Source organism: Diachasma alloeum, unplaced genomic scaffold, assembly GCF_001412515.2.
Source record: "Diachasma alloeum isolate Michigan unplaced genomic scaffold, Dall2.0 Dall_scaffold_00382, whole genome shotgun sequence".
Classification (NCBI taxonomy): Eukaryota; Metazoa; Arthropoda; class Insecta; order Hymenoptera; family Braconidae; genus Diachasma; species Diachasma alloeum.
Window position 1 is genome coordinate 59,280 of NW_021680521.1, and position 18,431 is coordinate 77,710.

Sequence of the window (18,431 nt, forward strand, 5' to 3'; positions counted from 1 at the left end):
CTCTCTCTCTCTCTCGCTCTCTCTCTCTCTCTCTCTCTCTCTCTCTCTCTCTCTCTCTCTCTCTCTCTCTCTCTCTCTTTCTTCTTTCTGTTAAAGTGTGTGAAATGTCGTTACCTTTGCAGTAGTCAATTTCCTACCACAAGCAAAAAAATATCCAATATAACGAAGTCATCTCTGGAAAACATCTCGAAACGATGAAGTGAGTTGTTAACACTCTATATATGTACAAAGATATAATATAGAATGTTGTGAACTTTTCTGCTCAGTTTTTCCATCCATTGCGATGTGAGACTGAATGATAACAAAGTTGTATACAGTAATGGGATTTTTTATGATTAATGTTTTGTCAGGAACTTGTGCACGTTTAATTTATTTATCTATTATATGAGAATATTTAAAATGCAGAAGGAAGGGGTATCCACTCAGTACCTATGTGTACATTATTGTTTGCATGGGAAGGAGAGGGAAAAGTTGTGGATTCGTGTGGATCATAAATGGGTGACAATGTTGGGAGAACGTTTATAAGTCACTGGATATAACACCGAATGCTGCCACTCTTGTTTTCGCGCATTTTCCTCTGTATTCATAAATCCTTTCGTCAAACACTTTTGTGAAATATTTTATCTGGTGTTTGAAGTTTTCCATTGAAGAACTCTTTCATGAATCCAAGTGAATGTGATGCATTTTTTCCGATTCGGTTTTCAGTGGACCAAATTTTTAGAAACATTTTTCTGTGAGTCCGCTCTTCGTGGATTCGTGGGAAGAGACAGTAAATTTTGGGCAGTTTGCAGAGTACCGTGTGGCGGCACAACGCCGTGTGTTGGTGGTTCTTTCATTTAAATATAACGGTGTGTATAAATAAGTATGAGCAATAGCGGGAGTACGCGAGGCCTGCTGTCGTCGATGATTTTGCGGTGAGAACTTGTACAAACGATTGAATATGCATTTATAATCGTGATGCTTCATTGAGGGTAAAACAGTGTGATATATCCATTTTCAATTTAAAATAATTGAGAAAAATGTTAGGTCAGTTGTAGAAATTGGTTGAAAAGTTTACGTTCGCAGTTTCTAGTTTGTAGTGAATTCTGCCAGTGTTTCATTGAGATACTGAGAGCAAAAAGAGATTGATGTCGAAGACAGTGTTTGGAGGTGCTATGTGGACATATTGCACCGAGGCCCTACCAAGGGTAGTTAATGCGCGCAAAATTTGCATTGTCGTGTGGATACGATCAGTGCTGGTTGATGACTTAGTACTGGTTGATATCTACCAACGACCCATTGTTTTATGAGTTGATTGTACGCAATAGGGGATCAATTTTTTTTACAGTTCAAGATGTTTGAGTATCCCTCTATGGAGTTTTTCCCACGATTAGTTTGGTTGCATGTGGGTGGATAAATATCATGGATATATCATTTTTTCATGGCGAATTTATTTTTTGTTGATAACAGAAAGACTTAACATTTTTGGGGGCTTTTATTCATGGAACAATTTGGAGAATTCTAAGCTGGAGTTTTTAAATACTGTTTATGGAATAATGGGGACAAGGTTCTCGTCACTTTCTGTCAAGGTCCACCCGAATTACCGGACTCCAAGTCTGTGTCAGTTGAGTTGAATGAATAAACCAAAACGGCATGCTTTTATGACTTTTATCACTCAATTATTTTCCTATTTTGCTTTTTACTTTGCATTTCCTATATTTTGCTTTTTCATTTTTATTTTTCTCATTTATCTGTTGTATCGCAAGGTCGATGGCTCTACTACGTGCGGTGCATCATTTCCCTTTAACAATTGATCTGTTAGTCATGATTAGGTGAATCGTACCTAATGATGTTTTTCTTTTTAGCTTGTTTTCAATTTTTCACAGGCAAATCGGATATACGTGATGCAGTTGAATTCATCCTGGGATTGGCTGCGTGAAATTCTGACACAGGTAGAGGACTGCTCTGTGGACAATTCGGATGTTTCTATAATGATTGGTGATTTGGGTGAACTCACGAAAAAACTGGCACAATTGTGCGAAAGAGGGTAACTATTTTTCCTTCCATCCTTTTGTTTTACTGTGAAGATACCTTGTTTTTCCTTTCTTGGCTTCTTTATCATTCTGTAGAATATCTAGTAGTGTATCGGAAAATAAAATGCCAAATTTTTACTACCATAATAATTGGAGAACTAAACCATATCTGGTTCTCCAATATGGTTCGATCTATATCTGGTTTACAGTTATAAATCGTATACTCATAGGAGAAAAATATCCTCCTATGAGCATACGATCAGTTATTGCTAAACTCATTTGTTTAAGTGTCATCAACTTCCCACTACTTTCATTGCAATTCAAAGCAAATTCTTTATCGATGATTTCTCTTTAACACTAGGAATATTACATTGAACTTTTAAATTCAAATTTTATATGGCAATATTTTTCGAAACTAATGAAATTTTGAGATTAGATCTGGTACGATTCAATCTTGCATTTCCAACGTCGTTTTTTCTATTCACATTCGATATATTTTGTTTCGAAATAGATTACGAGTCACATTAAAAAACAGGCTGTTCCCCTATTTACTGGATAATTCGAGCATACATACATCAAATTATTTCATTCTCTAATCCAACAGTCATCTTTCTCTCGACTTCGATTTACACGTTTAATAAAATTAGTCACATAACGGTGTTGTGTTTCAACTGCATTGCAGTGTGAATGCTTCTTTTTTCTAGGATATAAACATTGCAAGTTTATCGACTTAGTGTTGGAGTTTGAGACGATGCCGAAACGTGACGTCCTGTGTCTCGTTGCAAAAGGATTTGATATTTCAAAGTATGTGTTTTCCTATTGTTCTTATTAGGTTTTTATTACATCAAATTATTATTTAGAATATAAAAATTCCAGGAGACACTGGTACAGTTTGTATTGTAATATCAAATCCGTCTGCAAAATTGTCAGAATTATTGCAATTTATTCCAAGTATAAATTAATTACAGTTGTGAACGTTCAATAACGCATCATCATGGATTAGTCACTTATCTATTTTTCAATATAGAGCAGCTGTTCCTATGAGCACTTCCCATTCGTTACACTGTGATGGAAACGACAATAACCATAAAATTATCACAAGTAAGTATTCGATTCAATGATTACGAATTTTCTTTTTCCAAATGTGATGATTTTTTTCTTTTGCAGAGAGGATGGCATATGAGGTATTTTTGGGGGGATCCTGTAATCCCACCACTTGGAGGTCAGAAATAGCAATCCCGACACTGCAGAGACTTGGAATCACGTATTATAATCCGGTAAATTATCAGAAAATTATGATGATTATTTTTCCAACCCAAATATCGGGCAATATAATTGGCCCATTCGACATCACGTGGTACAAGCTACAGGGTTTTCAACTGATAATTTTTTGATAATTTTCTCTGGTAGTTGCTATATAAAAAACAAAACATCATGCAGTCGAATTAACCCTCGTCAAACGGAAATGATTGTTGAGATGAATCATTAGTCATGAATTTTATTGATGCTAAATAATAGAATGATATGATTCGGTAATGATTGAATTATTTTCAGCAAGTCTCACAATGGGGACCGGAATTAATAGCCGAAGAGTACGAGGCAAAACAAAACGCCCGTGTTTTACTCTTTGTGATAGATAATCAAACACGGAATACTGCGAGTATAATAGAAGCTGCGCAATTGGCAGCAACGAGAACCAATTCCCTCGTCCTAGTGGTTTATCCGTATCGACTGGGACAAACAATATTAGGAGAAACAATTTCTGCCCAGTAAGTTGATACGAAAACAAATAAAGATAGAGAAAGTGGTATAACAAAACACTGAAAATTGTTCTCAGTAATGACCGGTTTTCAGAGAATATTATGATTTGATAAATGGGCTGTCGGTACTTGAGTACTTCATGGAGAGACAAAGAATACCTATATTTGAAAACATTTCTGGAGCACTTAATGGCACATCTAAGGTAATCCAGATTTTAATATGGTTTTTTAATTCATCGTGCCATTAGTTCATACAGAATTTTCTCCCTTCTTTTAACTCAAATCTTCCCCATCATTCTTCATTTGATCCTACGTATAAAATTATTTTATAGAAAAACTAGGGAATTTCCTAGAGATTCGCTATTGGGTTTCTGTTGAAATTTCTAATAGTTTTTCGCCGATTATCTTCAAATGTTCAATAGAAAATATTCTATGGAGAAAGTTAATGGAATTTGATTTTTCTATACAACTTATTCTATTGAGCACATCTAAGGTAATCCAGATTTTAATATGGTTTTTTAATTCATCGTGCCATTAGTTCATACAGAATTTTCTCCCTTTTAACTCAAATCTCCCCCATCATTCTTCATTTGATCCCACGTATGAAATTATTTTATAGAAAAACTAGGGAATACCCTAGAGATTCGCTATTGGGTTTCTGTTGAACTTTCTAAATGTTTTTGACCGATTATCTTCAAATGTTCAATAGAAAATATTCTATGGAGAAAGTTAATGGAATTTAATTTTTCTATACAACTTATTCTATTGAGCTATTTTCCGTAGAATTTTTTCGGCTCAAATTTTCTAGTTTCTAGTTTCTATTTTTCTAGTTTAGTTCTTAAAATGTTATTTTCTTGATGAAAAGAGAAGAAACATGGAATGAAAAAAAAATTGAAAAATTTGAGTCGAAGAAATTCTATGGAAAATATGTTAATGGAATAAGTTGTATAGAGAAATCAAATTCTATCGAGTTTTTCTATAGAATATTTTCTATTAAACATTCCAATAGAATTGTTTGGCGAATTCAATATAAGGCAAAAAAAGTTGCTTTATCAATTATTTGAATCAAAACGATTTCTATAGAAAATATTTTTATTTTGGTAACCAATTTTTTTTAATTACCAAAATATCACTATATTGAAAGAAAATAAAGAGAAACGTCAAAAACATTCCCTTTGTAGTTTTTATAAAAACTTCATCGCTGACACATCTTACATTGAAAGTTTTGTCAGTTTCATTTTGTCAAGGAATAACGGTAATTGAACATATGTCACCGTTTTGAGTATTTCATCATTTTTAGTCGAAATATTCGAATTACATATTTTCAACCTCCAGATATAAACTGAGCTAGTTACGCCCGCATGTTGAATTGCGGTAGTCCGCAAGTGGCTGGGGGTTCTTTATTTTACCTCCCGTGGTTAGAATGTGATTTTTCTCCATGGCGAAGGTAAAAAGTTAAAGGGTCTAGCGGAATAAGTATGGTGAAAATGCCCCCACCGAATTTTGAATCGCCAATTTTTTCCGTTGTTCATCATGATAAATTTTAGGATTTTGTTTTACTAGAAATCCACTTATAAATCATTCATTGGGCTTCGTTAATAAACTTTAACACTTCCAATAGTTATTTTACATATGCTAGTATAATCACACAATATTTGCCCACAAATCGGATTTTTTTAGATTGTTCGCATTTTTCTATCATTTCACGGAGAATGAATTTTTAATTTTCAGTTATAAATCTCGGGGAAAATTACACTTATCGATTCATATATATTAATTAATACACTTTTATTGTATACTAAGGGGCTACGTCCTCTGTTCGCTCTGCTCGCCAACCCCCATGACTTACATATGACCCCCATGACCCTTATTTAGACCATTATTTTGACCCTCGTGACTCTTGGTTTGTCCCTCATGAGTCTTATTTCGACCCTCATGGCCCTTATTATGATCTTCATACCCTTATTTTAACCCTTGTGACCTTTAATTCTTTACTCTTATAGAGCTGTGGGATACTCCTAAAAAAGCACTTCTAAATTGACCGACCGACCACTGGTGTTCTAATGCGTAAGTCTTTTTCTGAACAATGAACTATGATCTCTGTGAACTTACGTCAAGTAAATAATTTCCCATCAATTTTAGGCATTGCAACTATTTACTATTGTGACGTGTGGATGCTCCACACGTCGGAATTGTTTAATCAATATTTTAATAACAAAAGTATTTGCGGGTCCGATGCTGAATAAGCATCACACGGTGTAACAAGAATCAACCTGAGCTCTTTGAAGGTAAAACCGTGGGAGTGTTTATCAAGCATTTTGGATTTGCAACCGCCTTGCGACTCTGCTCTAAGGCAGAGTACGGTGGGAGGCCGAAGTGTCCAGACGTTGGTCTTCCCCAAAAATCTAGATCCGCGTATGCCGAACCCATTTAACCTATTTTGTCGTGTAACCTTTCTATTAGTTAATTATATTTTCATGATTGGATAACTTGGAATGTTACTGGTTATTTGGGAGGAGAACCATTCCTAAATCTCCCTTCCCGATTAGTTCCCCTGTGTGCGAACGACCCGTAAGCTCACCGGTATCGCTAGCTAGGCGAAAGGGTCAAATGACGACCCACGGATTTTAAGATACAACTAATAGTATACTAAAATCCCAAACGTCACATTGGCGCCCAACAGTTTTGGGCACTCATGTTCGGGAAACTGAGTGCAGGAATTTATATTTCGATAAAATTATGTGACGTTCCATTGGAAGGTGAGAAAAATCGAGGATAGTTTGGTTCATTTATGCGTGGTTAAGGATTTTGCTTCGAGACTAATCAGAAACTGATAAAACTCCTGTTATTGTGCAATTGAGTGAGTGAATTGATTTTTCTGCGGTGCATTTCGTGTTGGTTTGATTTGGATTTCCAGAGACACGAAATGTTTTATCGACCAATAAGGTACAATTGAGTCGTGTATGTGATGACTAATCCGTCCCACTGGGGAATCGCCGAGCATCGCCTGCCACAGAAAAGTGCAGGGGTTCAAGATTCGGGACGGCGTCGAGGGTTGCAGAATTCACAACGTTCCACTCTCTTGAACAATTAGCAGGGGTTCTACCTAGGCGTGACGATTGGCATCGACCGTACTTCTCATTGAAAATCTGGAGAGAAGAAAAAACATGATTTTTGACCGCATCCCATTTCGGTTTGGAAGTGCTAAACAGATAATAGGGCAAAACAAGGGAACTGCAAATCTGTTATTAGGAAATATGGATATTCGGGCCTCATATTTCAACACAAACGGAATTCAAATGGCTTCGGGACACCCATGGAGTTCACTATCATATCACCACCATCAAGCCATGCTGAACAGTTCGAGGAAGAATATTTATGGCGAAAAGTGGTGGAATGTCTATAAGGCAGACGCCAAAAGAAGAGGTCTCTATGTTGAGTTAATGGAAGACTTTGGGCAGGAAAAAATATCCTGATCGAAAGGTCCTGTCACTGGTTCACAGCAAGAATGTCTGGACGCGAAATCCTTGGTAGAAAATGAAAGAACTCCTTCAGATTGACAAAATTTGGTGCGTTCAAAGGTCAGTTAGTGATCATGAAGAGCAAAGTGTTCCAGTTTTGATGGATGACAGTGACAAGTACACATCAGAAAATCCTGTTATTGGACAGGGGGAAAACATCAACACAAATACCCCTGGGGAGAAAATAAAGAGGAATGGAACAGCTGATCTGCGTCGTGAGGTCAGTCACAGGCGCTATCTGCCTGACACACGATCTTCTCCGGAGCGATATGGTCAGAAGAGGCCATGTGCAATGAGCAGGTAAATCGCATGGAATCGACAGATGTCATCGACACCGTGGAGACTGACGTCTTGGTTGTGGGATCCAGCGAAATCCTTAAAACCAGCTGACCAAAGACTCGATGACAAAAGACGTGAATTTTCCACAAGTCTCATAACGGGAAGTGGGCTTCACGAACCAGAAGACTCGGCGAGACTTGGAAGCTCGGACTGGAGACCGCAGCTATTTGACCCAGGGGGGTCAATTCACTCATCTGGACCTGCTCATCAACAACTTTGGGGCTGGAATCTCGACGAGGTACTTCATGTCCAGGTGCTTTGGCCATTCGATCCAGGAGGTGGCCCAGAACAACTGATATTCGAAAAACATCTTCTTGCTGAGAGGAGCTTGGAAACAACTGGAACGTGGACCACGAACAGCTCAGAGCATCAATCAAAGGAGTAATTTTTTGATAAGCGTGGGAGGGATACTCCCGCGGAGTGAGTAGAGTTTTTTTATAACAATGTTTATTCACCTTCTATTAACTTCACGTGTCAAAATTCTAGATATGGAAAAAATTACTCCAATAATTGATGATTTCTTCTTCAATTTCATGAATGTCGACGCCTTGCATTTACCGTCACTACTTTCAAAACCGGGAAGTTATTTATTGCTCAGTACTATTGAAATTATCTCAACTTCCACTTGAGTCAAAGACAACGAAAAAGAAAAAAAAATACCTTCTTTTTCATGGAAGGAAAACGAAACGTATTCTATAATTTGAGTCCATTGTATTGAAAATAAGCTCGCCAAATGGATTTTGCTGAACCTGATGGATTATTATTTCTAGAAATGTATACAGTCCACTTTTTCAGCAGATTGAGAGATGAAAACCTGCGAATTGATGATCTTACAGAGATTACTGAAATGAATTGAGGTTTGCAAATGTCTATTTCCGGAGGATCAATTGAAATTTTTTTTCTCTAATATTTCCAAAATATATTGAGCCGAAACGTTTGAAAATTTTCACTGGATTCGTTCGTGAGTCTTCCAAGTCAAAACTCTAGGAAAATGAAAATCTTTATTCAGGCACAGTCAAAATCTCTTAAGAAAGAAAGCGTCCAAATCACGAAGCATTTTCTATGTCAAATGTAATCTGATACTTTTGTAAGGGTTCGGTCGTCAGGGTTTAATTATTAAGATTAATTACGTAACTTTCGCTCACAAAACTCATAGTTTTCATGAAAATATTTAAGTTCCTTTGCAACTTATTTGCATTTTCCACGAAAATTTTACTTTTTGAATGAATCTTCTGGTAACAAGTGTTTAATTAAGCCCATGAAGCAGACTATTGAGAACAAGAAAATTTGCAATTGTCTTGACCCCTGAGGCATTTCATTCGGAGAGAAGAAGAACGATTTTTTATTTTTTGTTGAGTACTATTGTACGGAGTACTAATAGTTTTATCAGGGGAGTGTGACGTGTGGAGCATGCACACGTCAGAATTGTTTAATCAATATTTTAATAACAAAAGTATTTGTGGGTCCGATGCTGAATAAGCAGTCACACGGTGTAACAAGAGTCAACCTGAGCTCTTTGAAGGTAAAACCGTGGGAGTGCTTATCAAGCATTTTGGATTTGCAACCGCCTTGCGACTCTGCTCCAAGGCAGAGTACGGTGGGAGGCCGAAGTGTCCAGACGTTGGCCTTCCCCAAAAATCTAGATCCGTGTACGCCGAACCCATTTAACCTATTTTGTCGTGTAACCTTCCTATTAGTTAATTATATTCTCATGATTAGATAACTTGGAGTGTTACTGGTTATTTGGGAGGAGAACCATTCCTAAATCTCCCTTCCCGATTAGTTTCCCCGTGAGCGAACGACCCGTAAGCTCACCGGTATCGCTAGCTAGGCGAAAGGGTCAACTGACGACCCGTGGATTTTAAGATACAACTAATAGTACACGGAGAGAAATTTTTGATAAAAATTATCCTAACGTTCTATAAAAGTGTATCATGAGTCATCGCTTCCTTATTTCTATCCCGAAATTTAGTAAAAATTAATATATGATGATGAAATTTTATTCTGCGTTAGAGAAATTTTATCCTGATAAAAATAAAAATTACCGCGCCGGCAGAGTAAAAATTACTGTACCGGTAGGGTAAAATGTACCAACCGTTCTAGAATTTTCGTTGTTACCTACATAAAAATTACTGGACTGGAAGGGTAAAATTTATTATGCGTCAGGATAAAATTTCTCTAACGTAGAATAAAATTTGATCATCATATATTAATTTTTACTAAATTTCGGGATAGAAATGAGGAAACGATGACTCATGATACACTTTTATAGAAAGGTAGGGTAATTTTTATCAAAAATTTCTCTCCGTGTATACTAAAATCCCAAACGTCACACTATCAACAATTTAATTGTTCAAATCGCCCTAGCGCTCAAACTATGAAAGATATACGAAAATTTTCAGATCACGAATCAATTAAAATTTGATGAGGAATAATTTTTGTCTTCTGTCAATTTCAAATATCTCCTTTAGATTTCGAAATATGAATAAGCAAAAAGTTGTGTGACCCAACATAGCGCTCTCAAGCCGCAAGTAGAGAGCGCCATGTCGGGTCACGTAACTAGTTTATTGCTCATATCTCAGAAGATACGAGAGATACGTAAAATTGCTCATAGACAAAAATTACTCCTTATTAAATTCTAGATGATTCATGATTTGAAAATTTTCGTCTATACTTCATAGTTTGGGGGCTAAGGCGATTTGAACAATTTTATTGTTAATAATAAATAATTCCAATGCCTAAAATTAATTGAAAATTGTTTACTTGACGTTTAGTGATCATATTTTATTGTTTAAAACAAGAATTACACATTAGAACGCGAGTGGTCGGTACCTGTCTGAAAATCGAGGGTGTCCCACAGCTCTATTAATTTTGAGTACCAAATTTTCGTCACCAAAAGTCGATTTGGATTTTATTGGATTGAGGGGTAGGATTGAATTATTATCTCTGTGAATTTAATTTGATTGTGACTCTTTATTCAGTTGCACGTAAAGGACGCATCTCGATCTTTACTTTAACTCCGACTGTCGGAGTCTAACTTCAGAAAAATAAGGACCAGTACATTGGATGACTTGGAACGCATTTTCTCTTTGTCCTTTGTTCTCTGTTTTGTTCATAATATTCGTAATCGCCTGCCATTTGGTTGCCACGTAATATAAACACAGTTTTAAGAACCTCAGTCTGGAGAATTTCATGTGGTGACACTGAAATGTGTTGAGCTGTGTAGAGATTGATTTTGATTAGTATATTACAACACTAGGCCGTGAGAAACTTTTCTGGCGAATATGAAGTTACAGGATGAGCCGAAGGCGAGTTCTGTAACCATATGAGGCAGAAAAATTGTTCACGGCCGTGTATCGAACAGTATTTTTTGTCATTGACGCTTCGCGTCCGTGAATCACCGCTCCCGGACTGAGTGACAAAAATACTATTTCGTTCCATGAAATCCAGCAGATTTTTATAATATAGAGAGACTCCGAATTCCTTCGCCATGGCGGATGAAGCTATTCATATCCCAGAAAAGAATTCTCTCCCCCGAGTTTTACTAAAAATCTACAATCAGTTGGTGATTTCATTTTTTTTTTCGAAAAGAAAACAGGAAATGAATGGAATATATGAACAAGTATTAATTGAATATGCTAGCCTAATATGTAAAATAACTATCAGAAGTATTATAATTTATTAACGAGGCCCAACGAATAATTTATAAATGGATTTCTAGTAAAAGAAACCCTAAATTTGTCAGTTTTATTTTTTTTTAGTATGACGCAGGCAAAAAATGAGTTTTCTTCGCGTTATTTAATAGAAAAGCATGAAATAAAAGGCGATGATTTTTTTCAAAGTTGTATCTATATCTAATCATCTTGAAATGAATTTTTGAAAAGTGATCATTTTTTTTATAGAAATTATTGCAAAAAATATAAATGAAAAAATGTCACATATATGTTGATATGTTCCTCATTTTTCAGATTTTGAGAACACTTTTTGACGGCTGAAAAACACGACATTAGAAAAAGATGTTTTTTTTGCAAAAAAAAAAACGGGCAGAAATGCAAATAAAAATCTGAAAATTTGCATGCAGTCATATTTTATCATGATAAACAACAGAAAAAATTGGCGATTCAAAATTCGTTGGGGATATTTGCACCCTTTTTTATTCCGCTAGACCCTTTCGGGAAACGTCACTTTGTATCGCCTTCCCTTTCTCACCGCCGTGATGGCAAATTCATTCTCATGGACTTGAAAAAATGTATAGAAAATTACTTCGCAGAGGAAAGTTGTATTCTGGATCACTTGTATTTATTTTTTTTTTTTAGATTTTACGGGAAGCTATCAACGTTCAGGACTTGAATCAAGAAGATGGTATGAGGCCGAAGCAAATTTCCATGTCCCAAAATGGAGTTGATATAATGTATGTATTTGTATCAACATTACTTAAATCGGGTTTTCTCTCTTTTTTTCCCATCACTTCTTAGAGGTTGAGGTCACGGCGCCCAGATTGTAAGCTTCAGAATGATACAAACCTACCAAAAAAGACTCCTCAGTATCTCAATTTCTCATTCTCAGAGTAGTAATGAAATTAAAGAGTAATTGCATCTTCGGGTGACACTTTGGATTGGCGATATAATTTTTTTGCATGAGTCTTTGCATTATAGCGCTTTTCTTGACATGTTTTTTTTCTAACTTGTCCGAGTGTGTTTCTTTGGACGACTTTTCTTGTTTTCAATTTCTCCGTATTGCTTGGGAATTGAAATTTCGATGAAACAATTGAACCCTATCAGGCAACGGGGGTTGAGAGGTTGGTTATTTCAGTCCCCACGAAACACATCAAAATCCGACACAAAAAAATTCGTTTCGAAGAAACACCCCCAGACAAGTTGGAAAAAAATCGCGCCAAAAATAGCGCCATTAGAATTTTCTTTCTCCAATCTTAACAATATATCGAAAAATTATCCGTTACATCGCTATAATTCCAATGGCGGAATTGAAATCCAATTTTTTTGTGAATGGGGTATTGCAAACATACGTTTATTAGTATACCATATATTTAGCAGGGGATAGTGGGGCCAAATGAAACAGTCGAAAAACGACAGTTTGATGCAATTCAAGTAAAACATTTTTTTTCATTAACCCTCCTGAACTGACGCCCGCCCGCCGGCCGCTCGTCCGCCGGCCGGGTCAACTGGCCAGTGATGCCAGACGAGAGTTTCACAGGTCCCCCACTCCTCGCTCGAGTATTACTGCGCAGCCTTTAGGGCGCCGAATGCCTGGCGCTCCGTTTAAATCGTTTGAATTCGATCGAGAACGGCATGACTTCTTATTCCACTTGCTTCAATGGACATTGGGAAGGAAGAAGTTTTTGAAATAAAGTTAATAAATGTTAGATGATGTAATGATCGGACTTCACGTGGTCAATAGAGTAAGAGTTAAATGCCACAAGGGTCAAATTTCGGAAAGGTCTAACGTCAGAAGGATCACAAGAGAATGAAGAAAATTTTGCGGAGGTTGATTATTGCAATGGTCAAACGTCACGTGGGTCACAAGGGGTTGGTCAAATTTCACGGGAGTCAAACATCACGAGGGTCACAAAAGGATGGTAAAATTTCACAAGAATCAAACGTCGCGAGGGTCACACGACGATAGTCAAATTTCAGAAGAGTCAAACCTCACGAGCGTCACAAGGGGATAGTTAAATGTCACAAGGTTTACAAATGGATGGTCAAATTTCACGAGAGTCAAACGTCGCAAGGGTCACAAGGGGATAGTCAAATTTCACGAGTGTCAAGCATCTCAAAGGTCACGAGGGTCATGCGGAAATGATCAAATTTCACGAGGATCAAATAGTCCATGCGCTAGCCCTGTTTGTGTATGTACAAAGGAATTGAGTAAATGTTATTATTGGAATTTACGTTGCCGGTGATATTGAATCTGAATCCGAAGCTGGTTTTTTTTTATTAATTACGGTATTAAACAAAAACGGATGTAATTTGTCCCATTATGCAGCAAAAGAGCATAAATATTCCATTAACGGCTAGGTATAGAGAAAAATTAGGATAATATAATTTTATGTAAAACCTGATGGCGAACATTTTTTATGTGAACTATTTTTCTCTATCTCTATCAAGTTTGCCGATAAACGCATCGGTGCCGTCCGACACATAGCGGGCTCACGCGCCATCCACATCACTCCCTTCGCCCATAACTCTTTATCTATAATAGTTAGAGAAAAAAATTTCACGACAAAGAATGTGTATTTTGATATGACAAACAGATTTTGTTTGAAACTTTTTTCTCTATCGGCAACCGTTTCCATGCTATGATGATGTAATAATTAACCATTTACTCAATTTCGTAGTGCATACAGAAACAGGGCTAGCGTATCGACTATTTGACCCTCGTGAAGTGTGATCTTTTCGTTGTAACCTTCGTGACCCTCGTGAAATTTGACCTTTCCCTTGTGACTTTCGTGACCCTCGTAAAATTTGACCATTCCCTTGTGACCCTCGTGATACGTGACCATTCCCTTGCAGCCTTCGTGACCCTCGTGATAATTGACCCTTGCACATTCAACCTTCTTGAAATTTAATCATTCCCGTGTGACCCTCATGAAATTTGACCAAAGTCGTGTGATCCTCCTGAAGTTTGACGTGAAGTTAATATAGGGTCACAAGGGTCACAAAGAAATATAACGCCAAACATGTTAATATCCTTAAAATTGTGTCGTGTTATCAGTGTTGTGTCAATGTCAGCATCTAATATAATACTACGTTGAAAGACGGTGTCAAGTTTTTAGATCTTTAGTGGCCTCCAATAAATCAGGAATAGGGACCATTAATCGATAAATTAATACGTGGAATCCTGTAAAAATGGTGTTTTAATTTTTAATACGTCATATTCCTTTCTTTGCGGTTCGGACGATTATTTCTGGCATAAAATTTGCCGGGTTTCAACTGCGGGAGCTGCATATGCCCAGTGCCAGTGGGTGTGCGGCAAAGTTGGACACGAATATCCCATGCGCCGGGGAACTGCGCACGAAAATCCCACGCGTGAGATTTTCACCCTCATCTGACATCACCGAGTCCAGAAGAAGGTTCAGGGGGAGACTCAGAGGGGCAAAAAGGAAAATGTGATGCTGAATTTCAATCGAATGAAAAAAGCAGAGTGTAATCGCTCCAATCTAATCAATTGAATTATAGATGAAATATTTCATATTACTTGAAAAGAGAACTGTGGATAAAATGAGTGAAAATCATTAATATTGTCGTCTTGATATAAGAAATATATGAAAAATCTTTGGGAGTTTCGAAAGAGGAGAAAATATAGACTCAGCGATAACGAGGTCTTAGTTTGGCTGCTGGAGAGTCAGGGGATAAGCTGACTAGTGGACGTTGGACGATGGATATCTAATAGGGGTGAGAATCATCTATGGAGGTAGTCGCTACGCTATATAGGGGTTCTGAATATCAGTGATTTTTTCGCACCGCATATTCTTTTCTACCGAAGAGAAAATTATTATTCTCAAGATGACTCTCAATAATAAAAAAAGTCAATAAACAAAAGTTGATAAAAAATTTTTTTTTGCTTGAATTGCGTCAAATAGTCATTTTTTGGCTGTGTCATTTCACCCCGTGTTTCACTTTGCCCCACTCTCCCCTAATTGTAATAATATTATACCCAACTATTATATAATATTTCCTCTCTAAAGCGTGCGATACAGTGCACCCACAAATGAATATTACGCTACACATTTAAAAATGTTCTCTAATTGAAAAAAGTTTTAATTTACTTTTGGAGGTATGGTTACTCATGGTGAACGAATAGACTTCCAATGGTATTTACAACCAAAAATAAAGTGACTGTTAAGTAATTTACAGCAGCTCGAGTATGGCGGCGGGGCAACAGCGGTATTTTATAGTTTAGACTATGAGAAAAATAGTTCCAAATCGAATAAAGATTTTAAAAAAGCTCGGTATGCAATAAAAAATTAATAGGAGGACCAACGCCCTTGGCGCGGATCAGAAGATGGAGGATTAGATTGATAGTAGACAGTTGAAAAACTCCGCACCAAGAACGTTGGTCCTCCTACAATTTTTTTATTTCATAGAGAATTTTTACAAAATCGTTATTCGATTTGAAACTATTTTTCACATAGAAATCGAATTGTGCATTATGACTATTTATTTGACATTTCTGACTTGGTTTTCTTTTTCATTTCTTTGTATTTCTAAAAAAAATGTCTACTTTCCGCTAAGAACCAAACAAAACTTTTTCCGTATTGATCTTCACTTTTCCTCGACCGGGGATTGGTATTGGCTCTTCCCCAAACTCGTAAAATTGAAAAATCATCCGAGCCCGAAGGACGAGGAATGATATAAATTATACGTGTGTCTCGCAGGAGAGATTACGAAGGTAGCGCAGCTATTTTAGGCTAAATAATCACCTTTTATCAATGAACTTTTAGAGCACAATTTAAAAAGAACGCGCTCTCCCGCGTTCGTGTTCGTCATTTAGTTTGAAGTGTGAATAGAAATTGTGTGAAATCAGGGGTTTCGAAATTCGATGTTTTATTGAATTATCAAATTTCTGGGTATTAAAATGAGTGAAGATGTTTCGTGGATGGGTAATCTCTCGTTTTTATTTTCCAAATTTTTTTTTTCGTAATAAAACATTTATGAAGAATTAAACGTAAATGTCAATGATATTTTATTCAGTCAGTAAGACTGTTCTTGCAAACAAGTTGTCTTATGTTGAAATAGGCTGATGATAGAATTCAGCGAAGACTCTTGATCCATCAGTCCAGCCTGCGGCCTTTTTGATCTCCGGGATGCTCACGCCTCTTTCATAGTGTGATCTGTAAATCGTTTACCGTTCATGTGAACTGTAAACCGTTTGTCTACTCTGAAGTGCGTCAGGGTTTCTCTGATCCAATGTCCGAGAGTATCTTCCTTAACCCTTTTGTGCGGTTTGACAACCGACATGATCAACGCATTTTCGTCTTTGCGAAGGTGTTCCGTTACTTTCAAATAAGCCTCTAGAGTTCTTGCCATACATAATTCCGGTTTGTTGTTGAAAAAAGCAAGTTTCAAAAACGGTTTAGCCGGTCCAGGTCGAGAAGTTTTTATGTGGTCTGGAATGCGGACATCAATACCTGCTGCTGACTTAGAAATGTTTTCGATAGAGATTTTGGCAAAGATTTGAGTCCTGTGGGCAGTGCCCAGTGCCAGAAGAACCAGTAATGTCTTTGATAGTTTCTTTAAATCCAGGTCTTCTAGAGGATACGAAGTTGCAAGAACCATCAGGATTGGGTCTACATCCTAAGTATCATTGTATTTGGGTCTGGATAATTTCAGTTTGTTGCTGCCTTTAACCAGGCGTGAGATGAGAGAATTATTTGATATATTTTCGTGAGGGATCAGTGAAAGTGCTGATCTTGCTGCGTTGATCGTTCTGGTGGCCACGCCTGAATTAACTCTTTGTGGCAGGAAACTCAGCACCTTGGTTCCTGATACTACGAAAGGCTCTTCTCCTTTTTCGTTGTTAAATTTCCACCATAATTTAAAGGTGCGGTGGTACTGTTTCAATGTAGATTCCTCTAGTGTGGCAAGCTGGATTTCTATAGCTTCTGGAGGTGACTTTCGTCTCAGCCATGCCTCCTGGATAACCTCGCGGCGACCAGGGTAAGTGATGGTGCTAGAGGATGTCGACGGCATCTGCAAGGAGATAGCAAAGGATTAGGATTGGGGTGGAACTCGATCCACTTGTTGTCAACGAGCTTTCTGAAAGTTGGAAACCAATTTTGTGCTAGCCAAAGTGGGACAACTAGTATTCTCGAGGCTCTGTCGTCTCTAATTTTTTTGAGAACCTTGGAGATGATGGCAAATGAGCGAAATGTCTAAAACTTCCATTCAGACCATTCGAAGGTGAATGCGTCTAAAGTGAACGCCTCTGGCTCTATTTCCCATTTTTTGATCATTCTTGAGGCAAATAGGTCAATCTCTGGTTTACCAAATTTTTGGGAAATTTGGTTGAATGCATCTCCCGCCAATTCCCACTTTGTGTCAGAATTTTGGTTTCGTGAGAGAGCGTCTGCTTCGATGTTTTTTTTAAAGGGAACGTATGATGTTTGGACCCAAATGTGGCGTTTTTCGCACCAGTCCCAGAATTCGCGTGTGAGATTGTGTAATTCCTCCGATTTTACTCCACCCATTTTATTTATATAATACATGGTAGTGGTATTGTGCTACTATTAAGAGTATTTGTGCATTGTTAACTTCATTGGTGAAGTATTTCATTGTGTTACGTCATGATTTCCCAATAAATATTTAATAATAATTTTGATAATCAAATAAATTCTGGAAAATTATGAGTTATTTTCTCCTATTTTGAGCCTACCTTTCGGTAATAGCTCGGGATTGGAGTCGGGTGAATTGTTAGAATAATAGAGGATAAAAATTCACAATAAATGAAGTCAATATTTATTTAAATTATATTCAAATTTTAACGAAATCAAATTCTTTGAATTAAACAATTTACAAATGGATTAATTTTCACCAATTTTGAATATAAATTGTCATACAATATAAAATTTTTCCCTCGACTCAACGCGAAAATTTACATCAAGAATTGAAACTTTTTTTTTATATTGAGTTCCCCGAACTAAAATTCTCAAATATTCAATAATTATTGATTTTTTTTTTGAATGTTTGAAACCGTTAAACTTTTCACCATGTCATTTCCCGATTTAAATCAAATTTATTATTTATTTTGTTTTACTCATCCATTTTTTTGTAGTTTCTTGA

General features: G+C 36.9%; 1 protein-coding gene across 18 annotated transcripts in view; it reads left to right on the plus strand.

Moving 5' to 3' along the window:
- LOC107041856 overlaps positions 1–18,431 on the plus strand; it is a 355,118-nt gene that overhangs the window by 3,386 nt on the left and 333,301 nt on the right. For 6 of the 18 annotated variants that reach the window (XM_015262635.2, XM_015262648.2, XM_015262651.2 and 3 more), the window contains exons 1-7: positions 978–1,187; positions 1,866–2,026; positions 3,040–3,113; positions 3,180–3,289; positions 3,567–3,781; positions 3,867–3,975; positions 11,949–12,043. In XM_015262635.2, coding sequence (XP_015118121.1) covers positions 1,128–1,187; positions 1,866–2,026; positions 3,040–3,113; positions 3,180–3,289; positions 3,567–3,781; positions 3,867–3,975; positions 11,949–12,043 — 824 coding nt within the window. In that variant the 5' untranslated portion in view covers positions 978–1,127. The other 12 variants (XM_015262640.2, XM_015262639.2, XM_015262642.2 and 9 more) reach the window with 12 other exon arrangements.